Genomic DNA, 24,291 nt, shown 5'->3' on the forward strand with positions numbered 1-24,291 from the left:
GGATATTTTCTCTGTTGATGAATAATATTAAATACCCAAGAAACATCAACTCCAAGGGGGAAAGTTTTGGATTATTGCACTGTGGATAGTGCCCTCATGTGGCTTCACAGTTCAGCTACATTTTAAGAATTATAAACACATTTCCATGTTACGAATTACAAAATATGGCAGATAATGACAAACGAAGTATACGAGAAAAAGAAACAGCTCAAGAAAATATGATAATTCCCTATGTCCTAATCCTTTTGTTGAGCAGAATGGGATACCAATATGGCAGACAGGTTGTCTGATCAACTAGTAGGGAATAATCAGATGTCAAAATTATACACGATATTCTTTGTTCAGTTAAAATGTTAATAAGTCACAAAAGGCATTTTTATTTTAAGTTTTATTTTTATCAAAACAAAGTAGTTTAACCACATAAAGAAATAAACTTCAACACACAACCAACAAGCCAATTGCTTCCCCTGATTATGAACAAGCAGTTGTAAGTCGTGACAGTTGACTGCATCTGTGAAATAGTAAGTCACCCTCAAGAACTCCAAGAGATAGCAGCTGACGATTTTTCCTGTCTCCATTTCTCCCAGTGGTGAAGTAATGTGTTCATATGTTCTTATACTTCTTCAGATCAAACTATGCATATTCCCACATAAGTACAAAGCATGGATGAAAAGAATCACACAAGGTAGAAATCTAGCACACCAGATTTTCTATATCCCAACACCAACGTTTAATGAGTTCTGAAAGGTAAGGACAAGAAATCATGCTTAAAGATGGAGACATGTAGTGTTTCAAAAGCCAAAGTGTCTCTCTCACATGAACTATGGAAATAACAACTGGAGTGAAGAAAAACACCCAAGCCCTGCTCGCTGTGTTGGTAGAAATACGATCACCCATAGGGCCAGGGAGGCCGTTTTCTCTTCCCCATATTAAATTATGTCTGGGGAGTTGAGCAGCAGCACATTCCCATAATGATGACAGTTTCCATAACTATAAAAATCTGCTGCACCAGGCAAATTTTGTGTAAAATGCAAATCTCTATGCTGGGGAAAAAATGAATAATGTGATCGTTCTAAGTAATGAATGTAAATGCAAAGAAATACTGTTTGGCACGAGGTTGCAAATAATTTATCTTTCATGCCGAAGACTGTGGTCACAATGCATTTTGCAAGCCTACTCTTCCAATCTCAGCTCTGGAAGGGAGGTTTCAGCGAGACAGTCTAGCTTGCTCTAGGTTACTCACCAAGCTACTGGCCATGTTTCCATTTGAGCTCAGAAACGCCCGACCCCATCCTGTGGATGACTTGGCGAGTGAGTCACAGTTTCTCCCGGTTGCTATATGAACCAAGAGAATATTAGCTTTATCTAGAATTCAAAAGGTCATATCTAATAGGAAGGATGAGCGGCCCTTCATCATGCTTTAAAGCAAGGTGGACCAAAACCACATGATTTTAAGGGTCAGTTAATAGTTTATGTTCCTAAGGGAGGAGCTGACACTGCTCTCCTCCACATATCTTAAAAAGTGAGACGAAGCCAGTCATAGGTACAATTAAAGGGATGAACCTGTGCCTTGAGAGTATGCCAAGGAATCCAAAGTGTCCTTCACTCAGTCTATGTCCGCATTCTTAGAGCTATGCTCCACGGAGGAAGCTGAGGCACCGGTTAGTAAAGTCCCTTAGCTGAAAACACAAGAAAATGAACAGCGGGGGCGGAAAGAGGAAACCTTTAGTCTTTCAACTCCGGCTTGCCTTGTTCTAAAATAAAATTTCCTTTCCCTTAATCATCATGCAGTATGCACTTGTAGCAGGTAAAATTGCAGTAATTATCAATTGATAACACTGAAATTTTATTTTCCGTAACTCAAATTGGGTTATGGGTTGCTGGTGTTACCCTTCAAATGCATTCCTATAATTGCATTTCACTTTAAGAAAACCCATAGGAAAATCAGGTTGATAAAAATCAGAGATTGTTGCTTTATGAAAGAATTCTTTATTTTTAAAAAAAAATCTTAGCCGGGAGCACACTTCTGTTATCCCAGCTACCAAGGGGACCAAGGCTGGAGGACTGTGAATTCAAGCCCAGCCTTGGACAACTTAGCAAGACCCTGTTAAAAAAAAAAAAAAAAAAAAAAACCCACAGCAAATAAACAAATAAAAATTTTAGTTTAGAATACCTTCTATAGCCAGCACACCTACGATCAATTATTTTTCTAAAAAAGATCCATTGAAATACAGCTTTTCACAAATCCATGTTGTTATAAAGTAAGGAACACTTAGGAACATTATCACACAGTAGCTAAATGATTAGGCGCAGCAAAACAACAAACTGCCTGCCTTTGTAAGTGACCTGGGTTGTTAAGGATATGCAAATCAGCATTCTGCCATGTTGGTTCAGGATTAGGCTGTGGCAGCCAGCCATGCTGGCTCACAGGAGGATAGAGTTTCCATGGCTATCCTGTGGTCAGAGTTATTTAGCGCTGTGCCTGACTGATTTGGGTTCAGTGATCCAGCTGACAAGTCAGGAAAGAAAGATCTGGAAGGTAGTTTCCTTCTGCCCCTGATCAACGCCTCCCAAGAAAAAAGTAGCCAATTCAACTCATACATCTGTTTTCTTCTACTCACAGATTAGTGTTCTGGTTTTGCTTCTTACATTCTGAACTATGAGCCAACATTTCTAAGCTGTGTGATGGCACCCTAAATTCTGGGACTCTGAAGAAAAATTAAATGGAGTTTCCCTAAGCTCATATTCTGTATAGTAGTATTCGCTGAAGATTTCTGTGTTTCAGTTCCTCACAATCCGCACCCAAATTTCTCCCAAGCAGTAGCCCTGGGGCAATGGTTTTCCTTGGGGGACATCTCCAAGCCAGGGAGCCTAGATGTTTCAATGCAGGGCACCTTCTCCATCATTAGCTCTCACCAGGATCAGAACCTGGTGAGACTTTCATTCAGCTCATCATGTTCAACTCTTTCTGATTTAAGGAAACTAGGGTGCAGGGACCATCTTCCCTATGATTTCACCACTAAAGAGACAGCCAGGACTTCATCTATCTCCCTCTAGGTCTCAGGCTGCTTTCCTATGCTGGCATAGGTCATTCAAAGGGTAAAGAACCACCACGTTGCTTGTGTTTGGTTTTAAAAGGATACTAAGTTTGTGTCTAATGTCCTTTTACCTTCCTTTTTATGTTGTTATTAGTTGGGCTTATCCTCATTAGGATATGTATGAGTACATATGAAATGACCACAGACCTATGCTAAGTAACCAGGGGAAGCTGATGTTGCATTGAAATTTTCTACAAATAACACCGAAATTGGAAAATGCACATGAAGATATTGAAATTGGACCATACTTAGTCACAGGCAAGGGCTAATTGAAGTATTCAGGTGTGTGAGATGTTTTGATTGCTCCCTTGCCTTTGAAGTACAAGAAGTAGTATGAACATCATTACATCAAAGTTAAGCAGAAAGAGCTTGGCTATAAATTTCAAACTGTACAAAATCATACCAAAAGCAAGTATAAAATTTTATTGAAATGTACCATTGTAAACCTCTTTAAGTTTTTCCTTTCCCATTTAAGGAGAGGGAAAGGAAGGCAGGATATTTGAGGCTCAGCCTAGTGGGCTAGCTGACGTCGATCTGCCATTTTCCTCAGCACAGGGGTGCACTGGCTTGGAATTCTGGGGAATTTTATCTGCACTGTTCCGATTTGCACGATACAGAGGCTGATTTAATTTGACAGCAAAGTAACACCAAGCCCCCAAAATAAAATTACTGAGATGTAAAACAGCGTCAAAACTCCAATTAGTTTTGTATCTTTGAAGCTTCTGGAGGAAGTCTAAAAGGCTCCCGTCACGAGGAGCAGGCATCATTTCAAGCTGCACAGATTACTAAAATGTAACCCTCTAATTGAAATTGCTCAGAGCACAATATGACAAAAAGAATCAGAGGAAAATAAGTGAATTTTTCCCCCTCAAAAAATGACTCATTACAGAGAGACTGTTCTATTGACTTTTAACACAGCGTTCTTTTGCGAGAACTAAAAAAATCAACGGTCTCAAGGGTCTCACAGAAAAAGCACCAGGTACAAGAGCAGTACGTGCTTGTGTTATTTGACCACACACGAGCATTGACCATTTGTGCAACACTAAAAAAATCAACATTTCACCAGATCATAGGCATTTTGAGATGTATTTACAACTTCCACTCAGGAGGGAATTACTCGGACCAAACCAATTTTGGAAAGACTCTGAATTTTGTCTCCAGAATGAACAGAAATATCTTGATGCTCCATTCACACCCCAGCTTTCTTTAAAGCTATCCCAGTCATCCCAAGCATGCTTCCCATCTGGAAGCAAACCCTCAGCTTACTAATGGAGAAGTCAGGAACGCTGGCTCGGTGGAGTCCCCTTATCAGTACATGCGTCGCTGTGGTTGTCACAGCTAGTGCCACTCTACCAGCGTGGAGCGAGGTAGAATGACCTATGTCCACCTTTGTCCTACCTGCACCAGGTAGGACACCGTCCTACACCGTCTTTCTCCGGAAGTGTCATATTTCTATGACCAACCGGTCTTCATCATCACTGCTGGTGTCACTCAGCTCCACTCGTGTCTGCTTTCTCATTCCTTCCAAACTCCTTTTCCTGATGGACTTAGAAGGAACTTCAGGGACTTCTGAAGGCTGCCCAGGTTTGAGCAGAGAGGGCTGTGAGACAAGGCCTGGTCACTGTGAACAGTGAGCCTTCTTTGAATGCGCTTCATGGGCCACCTTTGTCCTACCTGCACCAGGTGAAGGTGATCAGGCCCAGAGCAGCTGAGAAAGGGTGTGGCCAATCAGAGGTTTGGAGTTGGTTGGAGTTGGCTTCAAAGGAACACAGAATGGCTTTCCTGGTCTATAGGTGTTTGATAAATAGAGTTCAGGGAGTCTACCAGCTTGATGACACTTGCTTGTGACGTATTGACAGTCCTTGATCTTGGACACCGTCTTTCTCCGGAAGTGTCATATTTCTATGACCAACCGGTCTTCATCATCACTGCTGGTGTCACTCAGCTCCACTCGTGTCTGCTTTCTCATTCCTTCCAAACTCCTTTTCCTGATGGACTTAGAAGGAACTTCAGGGACTTCTGAAGGCTGCCCAGGTTTAGAAGGGACCACACAAGCCTGCAGAGTGATTAACCCACATACTTGGCTTTCCCCACTGTGGCTTCCTACAGCAGGGGACGGGGTGGCCACGTCCCCACACCCATAGTGGCCCCTGGAAGGAAAAGCAATCAGCTGCTTCCCTTCTACTTGGTGTGAACTCACTGAACTTGGTCCTGAACTTGGTATCTCAAGATGAGTTTTTCCAGTAGAGTCCAATGGAGCTGAACCTGAAACAGTTTGTCCGGATGAAGGTTTCCCTGGCGAGAGTGTCTGTGACATGCCCTCTGCTATGGCTCCTCTATTTAGGGGGCTTTGTGCTAGAGTTGCCCCTGTGACCTGATTGTGGTGATGTGGCTCTGAACTGTGAATTCCCAGCCTTGTGGGACCTGATCTCACCCCTAGAGAAATACAAATGGCAGCTGTCGAGGTAGCCACGGCATGGCAGGGAGAAGTTTCTTTGGGTTCAGAAGAAGAAGGCTCTCGAGCATCTGAGAAAATGCGCGATTTGGAATCTGTGGAGACTTGATCCTGGGGCGGCAGCTGCCGAGTCTCCTGCAATCCAACATCAAGACCTTTGCCAGGGGGCAAAGAGTCATCCTCAGGCATTGCCATACAGGTGTGAGACTGCAAAAACGATCCAGGCAGTGCAGCAGTGTCCTCCTGAGCCGAACAGTCACCAGGCTCACCAGCAGATGGAGAAATATCCTGCAGTAAAGTACAAAGGAAAAGAAACCATGGGGAAAAGGTTAATTGCTACAAAGGAAAATGTGGTCAGAAATGTGGTCCTCAGTGAAAACAAGGTCTTGAGGGCTTCATGATTCTTTACTGAGCATGAACTTCAATGTGATAACCTCAATAAGTTTCCATTAATAACTAATCGGGGCATTCGCTTGAGAAAAGTTTGTTATTCATACAAAATAGGTTGCGGAGATGGTATGTGTTTTGATCTGGCTTTATTAAAAAATAAAGCCACTCAATTATCCAAACAGCCCTAAGCTTCCTCCTTGCAGTCACTACCCCTTGTAAAGTTGATGTACAATTTATTGCACCATATATTAAAGTGTTTTCCAGATTAGCATCAGAGTGTGGTCTGGATCAGCTTTCTACATGCAGCTCCATGATAGGCCTGGGGGTGATGTCACGCTGCAGTAATATCTGAAGAATGATAGCATCTCACTTCAGGTATGAATTAATAATGTACTTAGGGTTTTCTAGAAATCAACCCAACCGTTTCTCAATGAAAGTTGCCCAATTTTTCAGTGTAGAAGTCTTGGACATATTTTTTTTTTTTTTTTTTTTGTATAGTGGATTTTTTGTTCCAGGAATTTGGAATAGGTGATCCTTGCAAATTCTGCCACATTGGACAGTGACAACACAAAAGGAGAACCAAAAATCTAGAAAGGGGATCAATAGCAAGAGCTCACCATCATAATTCCCACCTTGGGGCTGGGGATTTAGCTCAGCGGCAAAGCGCCTGCCTGGCAATTGCAAGGTCATGAGTTCAGTTCCTGGTACCGGAGAAAAACCAAAAAAAAATAATAATAATTCCCACCTTTCTGGTTAATTGATCTGTTTCTCTGGTGGCCCTTGAGCTTGTCACAAGAGAGACCGTTTCTGAGGTTTGTCTACAATCATCTTCTTTCTCCTCTTTGTCCCCGCAACCAGGAGACAACTGTGAGACAACACCAGAAGGTGCTCCTTGCAGATTTAGACCTGAAGGAGAGGAGACATGCTCACGTACATCTGGAATTCTCAAATGAGCAAAGGATAATCTCCTGAGGTCATCCACGCATTCACGGTTACCCTCAAGCTCATTCCCCTGCCTCCCACACAGTGTGTATAAGCACTCAACTCACCTCTAAGCAATTTACATGTGGTCTGATGGTCCCCATTTCTGCTGAGAAGCAAGAAAGCAAATCCCAAGGGAGAAAAATCCCCCAAATTACGTATACTGTAAGTGATATTTCATGCATCTCGTTTTCATCACAGTCATCTTCCTGTCATGTTTGTGTAGGTTGGTTTTAGATCACCTTGAATACTCTCGGTCTATAACCAGGTGGCTGAAGTGGAAGCTTCACTCTAGAGCATGTGTCCTGGCCTCCACTGAAGCCGCAGGCGGCAGAGAGTGAGGCTGGTATTTGTGATACTGATGTTTTGCAGTGGTGATTATTATGGTTGTTGGAGAAGGGGGCTTGACAATATGAACAAAACAGCCTTCCTCACAACTGCTGTCTCTCCATTGCTTACCCTTTCCTCTATTTTCTCCTAGATATGCAGGATACTGGTCAAAAGGACACGGAATTTCAGAGAGGGTAGATTACTTCATGAGATAAGCTGAGAAAAACATTCTAGAACACCTTTATTGTTACCCACTTTTAAGTTATGTACTTAGAGTTTAAAGTCAGACTTTTCTACTTATTCAGAAACCCCTGCCCACCTCATCCCACTTTGCACTCTTTTGAAATTTGTCTCCTTCACTTCTAATACTGTGCTTATAGCAGTGATGGGGAGCCTTTTAGCGCTTTCAATGATAAGAAACAGCCCATACATGTGCCATGGATTCACCACCACTGGCTTATGATATTGCTTCTCAATTTGCTTGTGCAGTCTATGAACTCTGTCACCCCTTTGTCCTCTTAACAGTGCCTGGCACCTAGTGGTTCTGTTTGATCTGAATCACATTCTTTTTTTTTTTTTTTTTAGAAAACTATGCTTGTTAAAGACCATGCACAATGTGTTGTTTTTAAATATCTACACACTGTGGAAAGATTAGCAAAGTCCATTAACATATGCATGATTTCACAAAATTATTTTTTAGGTGGGGAGAGGAGTACAAACACATAAAATCTACCCTCAGTGATCTTAAAAAATACAATTTAACACATGCCTTTGGCAGGCAGACTGACCAGAATCACAAGACCCAGTACAGCTGGCTGGGTACACAGGAGCACACACCTTTGGTGGGCAGAGTCTTGCGGAGCAAGACCAGCAACATGGAATGTCTAAAGCAGCATGGAGGACCCGGCAGTTGGGCTCTGGAGAACTCCACCAATAGAAGGCCTGGCCCAGCTCTCACATCCAGAGGCCAAAACCAGCTCCATACCCAGCATAATTCCCATGGCAAACTTGGCTGGAGAACACAGCACATTTCTGTGATCTGAAATGAACACTATCACAGAACTGTAAACACCAGATGTATTTTACTACTTTTATTCTCCTTTGTTGGATTGGCTATCCCTTTCTTGTCTGGTTAGATGTAGTCTTATTTTGTTTTGTATTTTGTGGTTATTTTTGTTTGGGGGTTTTTCTTCTTTATTTCTCTCCTCTCTTCCTCTGGTCATCTTATCTTTCTTTCTTTTCTTCTTTTCTTTTTTGTTTTCTTTTTTCCTTCTGTTTTTCATTATTTAGGTTACTTACCTTTCCTTTTCATTTTCTTCCATTGATCCTCTTTCTCTCCTCAACTACTTCTTGAATTTAAACTTTGAAGATAGTAAACATTGTTTCTTCCCTTTCTGATTACTTCTTTTCATTCTATTTCAATCTTTCCCTCCTGTACCTCTAGTTTCCCAAAACTCGAGTGATCATCCTTAGACCTCCAGCCTGGGTTCTACTATATTTGACCTTATTCATCACTTTATCCTGTCCCTTATTCATCTTAACTCTCCCTGCAGCCCACAGAAGGGTAAAATCAATCCAATAAGGGGAAAATCACTGCATACAAGTACATGGTATATGTTTGATTTTGTTATATAACTTTAGAGCTTGCTCCTGTAGTTGGAGGTAGTGGGTAAATGATTACCATAGTTTGTCAATAGTTAAACTGTACTTGAAACTATTAGCCAGGATGTCTGTCACACATGTTATAATCAGTTTTTATTCCCTGATACCACTGTGATTGTATGGAGTTAGAATCATCACCACAGCCCAGTACCAAAGAATAGAGTGCTGAGCTACATAGTAACTTTGCATCATTTACAGATTGGGAAGGTAGGCTCTTGGGATAAACATAAAGAACCACCTATATCTACAGGACACCCATGAAAAACAGACATCTAGGGAAACCTCAACACTAGTGATTAAAACTATCTATCATAAGAAATTGGCCAGCATCAACATAGAAAACAAAATAAAATAAAAAAGAGAAAATAAAAAATGGTAAGATGCAGAAGCAAAATGCAACCTCAGACACCCATCCCACCAAGGACAAGCCTGGAACACAATGAGATAGATGAAATTGGAAGTCAAATACTGGAACTTTCTGAAATGATAGCAATAGAAGTGCAAAAAAACAATTGGAAAAAGACTAGAGAAAAAATAATCTCTCAGGTACAAAAAGAAATGATGCTTAAAATCAAAGATAATAGAGAAGACACAGATAAAAGCATAGACGAGTTTAGAAAAATGATGGAAACAAAAAATGCCCAACATAGGAAATAAATGGAATCCATGAAACAGATCCAAATATAAATCCAAAATATTAAAAACTCCATTGAAAGTATATGCAACAGATTGAACAAAGGAGAGGATAGAATATCAAACCTTGAAGACAGAATTACAGGTAGTGACCATGAAAAGAAAAACATCTTTAAAATAGCAAGAGACCATGAAAAATCAATCTAACAGCTATAAGATGAAGCAAAGATGAATAACACAAGATTGATTGGGGTCAATAAGAAAGCTGTAGACAGTGCAAATGTCATAGAAAAACCATAGAAGTAATGGCAGAAAACTTTCCAAGTGTGCATAAAGAATTTGACATACAAATAAATGAAGCATATAGAACTCGAAACAAAGACAAACTACTCCAAGCAAAACTACACCAACACATATAAAATCAACATTCCAGAAATTCAGCACAACAAAATATTAAAAGCTATTAGAAAAAAGAAACAGATCACCTATAAAAGAAAGCCCATCAGAATCATGGCAGCCCATCAGAACATGAACCCTTAAGTCAAGAAGAACTTGGAGTGAAGTATTTCAAGTCCTGAAAGAAAACAACTTCCAAACAAGATTGGTGTACCCTGCAAAACTATCTTTCAAAATTAATGGAGAAATAAGATACTTCCATGACAAAGAACAACTGAAGAAATTCATGACCACCAAACCAACCCTACCAAAAGTACTCAAAGATATTCTAAAGGGAGATAAAAATGACCACAATTCCAAGAACAGCAACAGAAAGAAATCACCAGGCAGGGCAAGAAGTTAAACAGAGGGGAAAAGCAGGGAACCAACAGCAGGAACATATCATGACAAAGACAAGCCAACACATATCAGTTATAGCAATTAATGTAAGTGGCTTCAATTTATCAGTCAAAAGAAACAGATTGGTAGAATGGATCAAGAAGCAAGATCCAACAATATGCTGTATACAAGAAACACATTTAACTCAAAAAGAAATTCATGAACTGAAAGCCAAAGGATGGAAAATAATCTTCCATGCAGCAAGAACCTAGAGAAAAGAAGCGTAGCTGTTCTGTTTGCAGACAATGTGAATTTCAAACCTAGAATGATCAAAAGAGATAAAGAAGGTCACTACATAGCTGTTAGGGGGAAAGTTCAAGAAGAAGAGATAACAATCATAAATATGTATGCACCAAATACAGGAGTATCCAATTATATAAGACAATTATTAATAGATGTGAAAAATCAAATAAACACTAACCCAGTTGTAATGGGAGACCTCAATACCCCATTGTCACAAAAAGACAGATCAACTAGACAAAAAATCAACAAAGAAATATCAGAACTGAACCAAATCTTTGAGCAAATGGACTTAGTAGGTGTTTTCAGAGTGTTCTACCCCACATCATCAGAATACACATTCTTCTCAGCTGCACATGGGGTGTTTCCTAAAATAGACCATACTAGCCCACAGAACATGCTTAAGTAAATGCAAAGGAATTGAAATTATACCGTGCATATTACCTGACGATAGTGCAATGAAACTGGAAACTAATGACAAAAGAAACCACAAAAGCTCCATAAACATAGAAATTAAATAACACCTTCTAAACAACCAAGGGGTTACAGATGAAATTAAAGGATAAATTAAACAATGTTACAGCTAAATGAGAATGCAGATACAACATATGGGAACTTATGGTGAAATCAGTCCTAACAGGGAAATTTATAGCAGTAAATTCTCACATCAGGAAAACAGAATGAGCACAAATAAATAACCTAATATTACACTTCAAGCTTCTAGAAATAATACACTATAACAACCTAATAATACACTTCAAGCTTCTAGAAAAAGAAGAGCAAGAAAAGCCCACACAAGGGAGGAAATTATAAAGATCAGAATAGAAATTAACACATTAGAGACTAAGAAAACAATACAAAGAATTAAGGAATCAGAGTTGGTTCTTTAAAATAATAAATAAAATTGATAAACCCCTAGCCAACCTTAACAAAAAAGAAAGAAAGACTCAAATTTATGCATTGAGGAATGAAAAGGGTGAAATTACTACAGATCCTGTGGAAATTCAGAAGATCAATACCTATTTCAAAAACCTTTACTCTCATAGGATGGAAACAGAACAAATGGACAGATTCCTAGGTACATATGAATTACTCAAGCTGAATCAAGAAGATATAAAAATTCTGAATAATCCAGTATCAGTTAATGACATTGAAAATGTAATTGAAAACTTACCAACAAAGAAAAGCCCAGGTCCTGATGGGTTCACTGCTCAATTCTACAAAAAATTTAGAGAAGATTTAATGCCAATATTCCTCAAACTCTTTAATGAAATTGAAAGGGAAGCAATCCACTCTGACTCATTCCTGGAGGCAAGTATTACCCTGATACCAAAAGCAGAGATAGACCTAACCAAAAAGGAGAACCACAGGCCAATCTCCCTACTGCACATAGATGCAAAAATCCTCAGTAAGATACTAGAAAAGAGAATGCAGCAAGAAATCAAGATTATACATGATGACCAAGTGGGATTCATCCCAGGAATGCAAGGATGGTTTAACATATGCAAATCAATAAATGTAATACAGCATATCAACAGAACCAAAGACAAAATCACATTATCATCTCAATAGATGCAGAAAAACCTCTGGACAAAGTCGTTCACTCATTCATGATAAAAAAGAAAATCCTACAGAAAATCAGAGTAGATAATAAAAGCCATCTATGACAAACCAACAACCAACATCATAATAAATAGACAAAACCTGAAAGCTTTCACTCTGAAATCAGGAATAAGACAAGGATGTCCACTATCACCACTCTTATCCAATATAATTGTAGAAACATTATTCAGAGCAATTATACAACACAGAGAAAAGGAATAAGGATAGAAAAGAACAAAGTTAACATCATTATTCATGGATGACATGATATTCTACGTAGCAGACACCAAAAGATTTCTAGATTTAATAACCAGACTCAATAGCATAGCTTCATACAAAGTCAACACAAACATTAATAACATTCCTATACACAAACAACAAACTCACTGATAGAGAACTTAGGGAAACCACACCCTTCACAATAGCATATTAAAAAATGGAATACTTAGGAATCAATCTAACAAAGGAAGTAAAAGAGCTATACATTGAAAATTACAGTACTCTGAAAAAGGAGATTGAAGAGGATATCAGAAAATGGAAAGATATCCCTTGCTCATGGATAGGAAGAACCAACATAGTGAAAATGGCCATACTCCCAAAATTGTTATACAGATTTAATGCAACATGATCAAACTACCATTAGCATACCTCACAGAAGTAGAGAAAACATTCCTCAAATTCATTTGGAACCAAAAGAGACCTAGAATGGCAAAAGCAATTCTGGGCAACAAAGGCAAGGCAGGAGGCATCACGATCCCTGACTTGAAATTATACTACAAAGCTACTGTGATAAACTCAGCATGGTGCTGGCAAAAAAAAAAAAAAAAAAAAAAAAAAAAAAAAAAAAAAAAAACAGCCCTGAGGATCAGTAGAACAGATTAGAAGATGCAGAAACAACTCCAAACACACTTAGCCACCTTACTTTTGATAAAGGAGCTAAACATGTTCACTGGAAGAAAGATAACCTCTTTAACAAATGATGCTGGAAAAACTGGCTTTCTACACGCATAAGACTAAAACTAGACCTGTGTCTATCACCATGCACTAAACTAAAGTCAAAATGGATCAAAAATCTAAATATTAAAATAGAAACACTAAATCTACTGGAAGAAAAAGTACGTAGAAATCATGAAGACCTAGATTTAGTCAGAGACTTCATGAACAAAACTAAAACTGCGTGGGAAATACTTCAAAGAATCAACAACTGGATCTTACCATATTAAAAAGTCTTTACACAACAAAAGAAATTAGCAACAGGGTGAAAAGACAACCCATAGAGTGGAAAAAATTTTAGCCAAAAGGACTTCTATCTAGAACATATAAAGAATTGAAAAAAATCAGGGCCCCCAAATTCAAAAACCCAATCCAAAAATGGTCATCTGAGATGAATACACGCTTCTCAGACGAAGAAACACAAATAGCAAATAATTATATGAAACAATGTTCAACATCATTGGTCATTCAAGGGATGCAAATTAAAACAACACTGAGATTTCATCTCATCCCAGAGAGAATGGCAATCATCAAGAAATCAACCAACAACAAATGCTGGAAGGGTTGTGGGGAAAAAGGAACCCTTCTCCACTGTTGGTGGGAGTATAGACTCGTGCAACCACTGTGGAAATCAGTATGATTCCTCAAAAAACTAGGATTAGAGGTCCCATTCAACCCAGCTATTCCTTTTCTGGGGATTTTCCCAGGAGAATTAAAACACCACAGTGACATATGTGCACCCATGTTCATAGCAGCACAATTTGTCATAGCTAAATCCTGGAAACAACCCAAATTCCCATCAACAGAGGAATGGATAAAAAAGATATGGTATTTTTATGCAATGGGGTACTACTCATCCATAAAGAAGATAAACTTCAGACTTTTATATGTAAATGGATGCAACTTGAGAACATACTTATAAGTACAATAAATCAGACTTGCATGTGTAAACATCATATTGTCTCCCTAGTGTGAGAAGCTGAAAGAGTAAATAAGTAAAATGTACAATAGATGTTGGGAAATGGGAAGAAAATGTTCAAAAGGAAAGAAAAACTGGGATAGAGGAAAGGAGAAAAAGGAAGAGAAGAGGAATATATATATATATATATATATATATATATATATATGATTGTTAAGATAGTTATACTACTAATTTCTATTAGTTCATTAAAAAGAAAGGTTTGTGCTTATACTGTCTGATCAATTTTTCATGCCTATATTTTGTAATCTGAGCAACTACTTTGAAGACAGCAATGTGCAATGTATTAACCATTTACTATCTTGTTTTGAAATTTTGTGTCATTATTTTTACTGTTTTTTCTCTTTAAAATAAAAATACAACTAATTATTTTTAACTAAATGCACCATGAAGTACAATGGATTTCTTGATCTTATGCATCATCGCTTTGATACTTCTGTTTTGTTTTTTATTTCTTTATATAACTGCATTTACTAGGTTATTTTACCTCCTAATATAATCTTTCTCTTTTCTTTCCTATTTTCTACTTCTTTGTCTTCTTGTTTTACTTGTGGGAGGATTCCTACATCTTTCAGTTCTAATTCATGAGTTTCTATTTCTGCTGTCTTGTTTTTAATTTCTCATAAGTTTTCTAAGAATCCTTTCCTTCTTTTTATTCTTTTCTGTATCCTCTTTCTTTCTGGTAATTCAGATAATGGTTAGCTGCTACTGAAATTTGCTTCTCCCTACACGGTCTCTCTCCCAAGTTATTGTGTTTCAATTTGTTTGGTTTTGTCTCTCTCTTCCTGTGGAAAGCTTTCCTGAGAGGTGGGGCCATCACAAACATCTAGCCGTGTCTGAAAAATGGGCATAAGAAGACAATCTGAAGCAGCTTCTCAACCACGGGCCTCACTGCAGGGTCATCTTGTTGCCCTGTCAAGGTGGGAAACCCTACAGGAATCATCTTTGTGTCTTCCATGTGTCTTGGTCCGCTTCTACAAGGAAGGGCCTCAGATCTGCTGCTTAGAAAATGTCAGGCTAGTTGCCAGCATTCTGGGGTCAAAATTGGAGAAGAGGGTTGGGTGATCCATGTCTAATGTTAAACAATTAATTACCCCCACCCAGTTTTCAGTGTAGTCCCCTCATCACCTGCTAGACTGATTGTGCCCTGCGTCCCCTGGCATTTTGTGTGCTCCCTTCTACTAAAGTGCTAGTCTTCTAAAGTAGGGAAGGAGAGAGAAATAACAAAGGTCTGCAAAGTAGGGTTGTGTGGGGTTCAGGGTCTGCTTATTTCTTAGTCTTTCAGACAGTTCTTTTATTTGCAGCCCTACCTTGTCCCATGAATTTCTGAGTTTAGGGAGGGACTTCCCACTGCTAAGTCAGGGTTAAATTCTTGTGGTCAGCTAAGTCAGTTACCACTCAGCCTCTGCATTCCAGCATCCAGAAGGATGGCATCGTTCCTCCTTCCTGCCATTTTCCCCTGTGTGTGTGTGCACAGCAGATCCACTCATTTTCCAACCTCTCCCAGGTCTGTAAAAGCGGAGATATGTGAATGTGTTCCATCTTTTATCTTGAACCAAAAATGAAAAACAACACAAAACACAGATCCATTCCTTCTCTTTCTCTCTTTTTTTCTTGTGATACTGGGGTCTGAACCCAGGACCTCATACTTACCCTTGGAATCTACATCCCTAGCCCTTTTAAGTTTTGAGGGCAGGTTCTAAGTTGCCCAGACTGGCCTTGAACTTGAGATCTCCCTCTGTCCCCAACCCCCTCTACCAAGTAGCTGGGATTACAAGTACATGCCACTGCATCTGACTTGCTTCTCTGTCACTATCAGTAGGTGACTAGGTTACCAAGTACCCTAATCCTGAAAAAAATCAACTTTTAAAATCTACAGAGAAGTGCAATGGCTTGGGAAAGAGAGCAAACTTTTCTTCCTCAATATAATCTCAAGTGAGCCACCTGTGTACTGAGGCCATCTAATGCAACAGAACCAGGGTTTTGGTATTCCACTCATCCATTCAACAAATATGACCTTGGCCTCTTCAGTGACCTAGGCACCATTCTCAGTCCTGAGGAATTGGAGAAGGACAAATCCAATGTGGCCCTGGCCCTCAAGGGCTTCTGCTGTAATGGGAGAAGAGAAAGACAAGGAAGCAGATGCAAGAGTGTTTTAGATAGATGTGCTGGGGTCATGGAAGAATAAGCAGAGGGAAGGATATTATAGAGAATAAAAATCAGGGCAGTGCTACAGAAGAATAAGGTACAGGAGGTGACAAAAGAACCTAGCAAGACATGGGGGGAAATATTACAGCATAACAGTAAATAAGAGGCACCCTGCATGGAAGACTAGAGGGTGATTGTGTTGTGTGGTCATGGGAGCTTTCTAGGGGAGGAAGACAACAGAAATGAGATCTCCAGGGTGAACATCAGTTCACCAAGGATGCTCTGGATGGAGGAGGAACATAGTGGGGGGCCTGAGGCAGGAGGGAATCTGGGAGCCCTGGGGCTGCAGCTAAGGTGGTGAGGAGGGAAGGTCCCAAGCGGAGGAGCAAGTGCAGGATGAAGGTGGGGAGCTGGGAAGGCACTCAGTCCTCATGGGGTCCAAGTAACTACGGTCGAGAGCTCAAATTCTGCCCCACACTCAGAAAGGAGCCACTATTGTCCACAGTGCAGGGGGCATCTCTGTTGTTAAAGCTGCTACCTCCTGGAGACCGACTTGGAGGAAGAAGGGCAGGGGGGTGGGCGAGCCACTCACCAGGTTAGCGAGTGCTGTGGGGGCCAGATGGGATGACTCACCAGGGAAGAGGAAGTAAAAATGGAGAAAGTGGAGCGATTCTAAATATATTTTCATTTTTGCCCATGAAAAGCCACCACATGGTAATCATGATGATAAACATTTCTTCAGTCCTATAGTTCACCAAGCCTAAGCTCTTACTCTAAGTAGATTACGCACTTTCCCCACAGTGACAAAACAACCAGGCAATTCATTCAATTCAATGAGGAAGGAAAACCAATTAGTATAGAAAAAATAATCAGATTGGCCAAATATCTTCCCAACAGGTTGCTTAGGTTTTTAAGCTTAAGCAGAAAGGTCATGTGCACATTTGACCAATAACTTCTGGCTCATCTGAGAGAGCAAAGGGAGAAAATCCATTGATTTAATTTGCTTTGGACCCTACAGTCTACAGAGAAAAGTGAGTTATCTCTAGCAATTGTGAAAAATGCCAAAATAATGTCACTGAAGTCTGTTAAACTAATTTGGGTTATTGAAGCAGGACACTAACTTGTTTTTAAGTGAATGTCCTTTTTCAAAAAGTAAGCCATGCTCTGGTCAAATTTTAAAGCACACAGTGTGGTCCTGTTTTGGGGCTTTGGCATCAGACCATATGAATCACTTCCTTCGTCGTCGGAAATTGCCTGATCCCACCATCTTTGTCTTCATGCAATCTTCGGAAATTCAGCCGCTCTGACACAATTATATGAATCTTATTAGAGAAGCCATTTCTCATCACAGCTCTCTGCTCTCCTGTTCTTTCCCTGATTAAAGGCCGCATTTTTAATAATTTCTCTCAGAAATAATTGCCCTACCACGTTGGGAGGAAGAGACTGCTTAAACTATTACAGCAATTGTAAATTTAGATCTCTTGAAAAGGCTACAGGAAACTGTGAAATAATTAAAAAGAAAATGAAGTGAAGATACAATATGATGAGACTCACGATGTAACTATAGGCATCTTTAATGCCAAACTTGCTTCCGGCTGTCTCATTTCTAGGCTTTATTAAAATGCTAATAAATGTATTACTCAAATATCATTATCTGAAAATACCAGTAATTTGAAACATTTCTTTTGGTTTGTCCTCGCATACCAAAATCTCCATTAATGTCAAGTCCACAGACTGAATTACAGGGGCTAAAAGTAACACTTACAACATCAGCCTTCTAAGCAAGCTGCTAGTATAAACAGGAAGGCTGGACTAATTACCTACTCTTAATTGATTTGAGATTAAGTTGTTCAGAAGTATCCCTGCCATTAAAGAATGCACAATGTGCTGGCAATTAAAATTTGCAATTACTTAAAGAAAGCTGGGCAGATCTTTAAAGGTAATCATTTTGTTGTGGACAGTGATCTGCTCATTTATTCTAATATTTATTGAGCACACGCTTTTTGAAGCCCATATTCTTGGAGCCCGTATCTGAGACCATAGTCTCAGTATTGAGCCCAAAAATTGATTGAACCCTGAGCACAGCCAACATTGTACCAGGACTTGAGCAGAATGCAGGAGCTTGTTTAGCACTAAATGAGGCATAGAACACCCTCACAGAAATTGCCATCTAATAGGGGAGAAGTTCAGTAAGCAAATAATTACGCACAAAAAAAATCACCAAGCAAATGTCATAAACACTCAGAAAGAAATAACAAAAAGATGTTCAGATACAGAAAGACAGGGTCCTGACCCAAACTGTATCTATGGAAAAAGAGTAAAACCACGCAGACAGGAAAATTGTCTGACACTGCTCCTTTGCTGATGGTTTTATCACTAATTAGTTTGAATCATTCAATCATGTAATTATTCAACCAATTTTCTTTAAGTCCCTATTGCATGTCTGGTGTTGTCATATGGTTGTTTGACAGTAAATTCATTTGTCTCTGCAATGCTATTACAATTTTTGTTTATGGAGCCTCTTTAGGGAAAATACAGCTGAAAGTGAGGCAGAGAGGGTCTATTCCTTCCAGGCAAGGGGCGTCAGAGACATCGGATGTTGGTGCCAATCAGATGATAATCAGAAGCCAGCAGATGGTGAGTGGGCAGAAGCAGCCTCAGACTTCAGCTTCCCAGGCAGGGAGGGACCCGAGAGGGCCAGAAATATATGTTTCTCAGGGGCAGCCACAGGTCCTTCTGTGTTGCCCTAATGCAGACTTTCAAAGTCTGCCTCTAAGTGATCATAAATGAATCTTTCATTCCAGCAGCCATTTCCAGTGATTTTCATCTCTTTCCTATTTCTCTGATGAAAGGCAATCAGGATGAATGTGCTCCCCTCACAGATACCCCTTACCTAAACCATGTTTAGGGCAAAATGGTGTTTAAACTCTAGCTGTACATTAAAAATGTTATCATGTCCAGACAACAAGACTGTGACCTTACAACGCAGAGTCAAAATAGGATTCTGAAATTGCAGAAGGAAAAAACAAGATGACAAAGGAGATGCTGTTGGAAACATTACATGTCAAGACTGAACCCAGACAATCTACTTCATGTAGCATTGTTTTAAAAGTTTCTTGTTGCTAAATGAAAATTGTCTATGTGGGTCTCTTCCCTGGGATGTAATTGATATACCTGAAACAGTTTCTTATTTTTCCTCAAGATTTATGCCCAGGAATGAAGGAGAAATTATTCTGTTTCAGCAATTTTAGAGCACTGTGATTTAACTAATAGCTTTGGGGGAGGAATTAATACTTCTCTATTAATCCTAATGAAAAAAGAAGTGGGGTCATTAGAAGAGGTGTAGTAAATCCTTTCAGACAGGGGGAGGCTTTGGGGGACCTTCCATAGTCTCCAGTATGCTGCACGCCTCAGACATCCCTGCTGAGGAGAATTCTGGGGTGCAAGGTGCAGAGACAGCAGGTCCCTGGAAGGCAGGGGAGCTTGCCCAGGCCCTACCACCAACAAACAAAAGAAACCACCAAAGAAATGCACAGCGAACAAAGGCGACATCTACCTTTGTGCCTGGGACTTATTCAGCTCTTTTCATACAGTGTTTAGAAAATGGCCTCTTTTATGTGTGTGTAATCAGGTAACGCTTTTACTTCAGAAATCACCTGTAATCGCAGTTGTCCCTGCCTCTGCTCCCAAGATGAAAAGAGCATGTTTTGGTCGCTTTATCCTCCCCGATATTTTCAACTCAGTGAATGGGGCTGGTTTAAAACCTTTCAGCACCTTAAAGCTTGCTCGTGTACAGAATTCATCTGGGTGGTTTTTTTTCACCAACAGTTTCATAAAAACTGCCCAGGAACCATCTTTGGGAAATTTATCTCAAGAGTTACTGAGGAAAATGTTTGGTATGTTTCTTTAAACTAGTGGTGCTCAAGCAGAAGTGATGTCTAAGGACATTTTTGGTTGTCCCAGCTGGGAGTGTGTATGTGTGTATGAGTGTGTGTGGTGGGTGGCGGGTCGTAGAGACCCAAGATGCTTCTAAACATTTTACATTGGAACAAAGAATTAGCTGGTACAAAATGTCATCAGTGCCAAGTTTGAGAAACCTTGGTTTAAACCAAGGATCATTATCCCAGAGCCAGAAAAATCACACACAGGAGAAAGTAAGACCTGCAGTGAGCCGACACTGGCCCATGCACAACTGAGAGGCACCTGACCCTCAGCTCCAGGAGAGCAACATGGAAGGACCTAGGCTCCTGCCCAGAAGATCTGTCCATTTTCAAGGGATCTAAGAAAGAACTTTGCATTTTGTTTTAAATACTGATAACTCATTTTCAGAACAACACCAACAAATTCTGAATTTGAATTTGACCGATGGCCAGTGTGGCAGCCCTTGTTATTCAGGAAACCCAAGGGTGCTGATGACTACAACGGCCAAACTTTACGCTGGCTCTGCTCTTCTGCCAAAGCGAAGTTTGCTCTCAAAAATACCATTGAAACATATTTATGGAAGAGTGAACTTGCTTTTGAAAAGTGATTTGTTAGTATCTTAGAAGATGAAATAAGTAATTATAAAACAATTGATCCAACAATCACTCTTTGGGAAGCTGAACAAGCATTTGACTGCAGCAATAGGCAGAGAAACAACAGAAATCAATGTGAATATCCATCAACAGAGGAAAAGCTGAACGAACAAATGATGTTGCATCCACACTGTTAGATTTTATGTCACATTAAAATGATCTATTTGCTATATATACTAGCACAGAGTCTTGTACAAGATATATTAAGAAAAAATGGTTGCTGATAACTATCTATAGTATGATCCTTTTGTTTAAAGCAAACAAACTTAAAAGTGTCTGTCTCTATGGTACACATATGGAGAAAGATGTAGAAGGATGTGCACCAACCTAACTCTGGTTGCCTTAGGGAGAACCAAGGCTGGGAATTTTCAGGCTTTCCTTGACATGTTGATTTTGCTGTGTTTGTTGCAACAAACACAATACATCTTCATTTAATTGCAAAGGAAAATAAAAGATACATTATGGTATTGGCTCTAAAATTTGGATTAAAAATAAGGAGGAAAACCTCTAGACTGTGCCCAGGCAAAACTAAAAGTTAAGTCAGTCCCCTTACCAGAAAGCAGAACAAACTACTGATAGGAAATAAATTCTTATACAGTAGTAACTAAAGTTTAGTTCCTCTGGCAGAGAGAAGCTGAGAGACTCGTTCAAAGAGGAGAAAAATATGTTTTTTTCCATTTCTAACCAAATCCAGGATATTTCTATACTACCATTTTTTGGAATTTTGCCTCTTCTAAGTAATCATTTCAATCTCTTTTCTCAGAAACCACTTTTCTTTATGGTTCTCATTTTTTTGTTCTCTTTCTTTGATGAAAGGCAATCAGTTCTGAGAATACTTCACTTACCATTTTCTCAAAAAAAAAAAAAAACATTTTTAGTGCAAAAGTATACTTAAAATCTTTTGGTAAGTCAAAACTTTAATCATGCCCAGACAATAAGAGAATAAAGTAAAGAGAGGACAAATTGTGGAGAAGAGAAACTAAATGAAAGGAAAATGCTAATATTATTTTAATTCTTTAGTGCCAAAATTAAATCAAGAGAATCTACTTTATGGATCATTAATTTCAAACTTTCTTAACTCTAAATGAAAATTGTATAGAAAAAGTTCAGGCTTTGAATATAATGGATGTGTTTAAGCAATTACTTCATCATTTCTAAAGATTTACACCCTGGAGAAGGAGGTGCTATCCTGTTTCAGCAATTCTGTAAGCAATATTACTTAACTAATGGTTTTAGGAAAAAGAGTATCTCCCTATTAATTCTGACAGGAAAAATAATGGTAGAGAGCCATTAGCTCTAGTCAGAGAAATGGGGAAGGAGTTGGTGGGTGAGGGAGCCCTAGAGTATAGGCTGCCATTTTGTTTCTTCTTGGGAAAACATTCTGAGGTGATTTATGACAGAAAGCAGGGCAGGTGAACTAATACATGTACCCCTTCAGCCCACATCCCTCATCTCCTCATGGTATACTAACATAAGTTAAAAGGGTAAAGGCAGAAATAATTCTTCTCTAATTGATTTCAGAGAATGACATCATCACCACCCCATAATACTTAGCACCTTTGCATCTTCCACACAATGAGGTAAACCTTTAACTTCCAAAAGTACCTGGCAGAATTTTTTTAAAAATAAGAGCTGGCTACTTTGATAACTTTAGTCTCAGAAGGATTTTCCCTAACCTATCATGGTAGGAGAAAAAAAATCCAGTTAAAATATTTTAGTCACTTAAAAGCTTAGTACCAAATGCAAAAGAAGAGATTCCACTGAGAACAAAGGTAAATGGAACAAGGAAAAAGAACAGAATCCACCCCTGCTCCAGCCCTCGCCCTACCTTTCCTTGAAATTAAAATAGGTTTATCACTAATAATTTGAGGAGCTCACTTCTAGATAGTTGTTGTAGTGTACACTTAGCTAAAGAGAAGAAAATTAGGACCATAATTATACAGTGATTGGTTTTATGGTAAGTGCCACAAAGAGACATGCTATGAATCATAGTACAAGAGCACCTAACCTGGTTCAAGCATCAGAAGTGGACAGCCTGAGTAGTCACTAAAAAATGCCTCAGAAAGCCATCCAGCGAGATCACCATGGTTATGAAGTCTCAGCTCCAGCTCCTCAGAGACATGTGGTTGAAGGAACAGAAAAATGTATTTCTCAAAATCTAGCTATGTACAAGGCTATTTCTTGTTTCTCATATGATTTTCTGAAATTTTGTCTCTTGAAAGTAATCAAACATTTTATTTCAGACACTACATTTTTTTAGTGGTACTCAGTTCTTTTCCATTTCTTTGATGAAAGTAATCAATTTAAGATTTTCTTTTAAAAGTTTTGTTGTTGGGCCAGGGATATAGCTCAGCAGCACAGAGCCTTGCTCGGCAACCTCAAGGTCCTGAGTTCGATTCCTGGTACCAAAATTTTAAAAAAAATTTTTTTTAATAAAATGAATGTTTTGTTGTTGTTGTTGTTGTTGTTGTTTTCCTGAGAGATGTGTAGCGGAAAATCATGTTCAAAAATCAATCCTAAAAATCTGTGTCCAAACCATAGCCTGTACCTAAACTATAAAGGGCAAATGAAGAGAGATGAAGAAAAGTATAGTTATTGAAAGTACCATTTGAAATCTACAATGCAAAATTGAAATCAAGGCTATCTATTCTTTTGAATTATCATTTCTAATGTTTCTCATGACTAAATGAGTCCATAAACGACAGTCTATTTCTCAAAACATAATTGAGGTACTTGGGAGAGCTCATTTTTTCTCATGATTTGCATCCTTTAAAAGGAGAAATTAATCCATTTCCATGATATTAGCTGGGGAGAAATATTCCCTTTGCTTTCTACTTAATGTTGAGAAAGGAGAAGGTAGGCTCATGTTAAACTATAAAACAGTACAAGTAGGGGGCTGGGGATTTAGCTCAGCAGCACAGCGCCTGCCTGGCAAGCGCGAGGTCATGAGTTTGATTCCCGGTACCAGAAAAAAAAAACAAAACAGTACAAGTAGGAAAACATGGGAGTGGGCCGGGTGAATTTGGTTTTACAATCACGTTGGTGGCAGGGAGAAAAACAGAAATTCTAAGTCTAATCTCTGGGAAAAATGAAGGTTGAAGGAGAACTTAGATCTTTGTTCCAACAAAATTTCAGGCTATAAGCTTTAATTTGGTGAGAAAACAAGCAAAACATGTACAGAATACTGTCATGTTTTCCTAACAAGATTAGATATTTTATTTAATTCAGTGAATTTTTCCCACCTCGCAGCTCCTTCCATCCCAATTCTCTTTACTTTTTGTGTAAAAAATACTTTTGTGTAAAAAATTCAGTGACTTTTTCCCACCTCAGAGCTCCTTCCATCCCAATTCTCTTTACTTTTTGTGTAAAAAA

The 24,291-nt window shown here is 39.1% G+C and overlaps 1 protein-coding gene across 5 annotated transcripts in view; it reads right to left on the minus strand.

Moving 5' to 3' along the window:
* Positions 1 to 332: 332 nt before the first annotated feature.
* The window catches only part of Znf831 (zinc finger protein 831), a 133,545-nt gene continuing 109,586 nt past the window's right edge, over positions 333 to 24,291 (minus strand). For 3 of the 5 annotated variants that reach the window (XM_005392206.2, XM_013518379.1, XM_013518377.1), the window contains 3 exons: positions 6,689 to 6,849; positions 5,087 to 5,841; positions 333 to 4,636 (listed from right to left, as the gene is read on the minus strand). In XM_005392206.2, coding sequence (XP_005392263.1) covers positions 4,543 to 4,636; positions 5,087 to 5,841; positions 6,689 to 6,849 — 1,010 coding nt within the window. In that variant the 3' untranslated portion in view covers positions 333 to 4,542. Of the gene's footprint in view, positions 5,842 to 6,688; positions 6,850 to 24,291 lie in introns of all 5 variants that reach the window. The other 2 variants (XM_013518378.1, XM_013518381.1) reach the window with 2 other exon arrangements.

Source organism: Chinchilla lanigera, unplaced genomic scaffold (genome assembly GCF_000276665.1).
Source record: "Chinchilla lanigera isolate Chin_1 unplaced genomic scaffold, ChiLan1.0 scaffold00044, whole genome shotgun sequence".
In the NCBI taxonomy this organism is placed as follows: domain Eukaryota; kingdom Metazoa; phylum Chordata; class Mammalia; order Rodentia; family Chinchillidae; genus Chinchilla; species Chinchilla lanigera.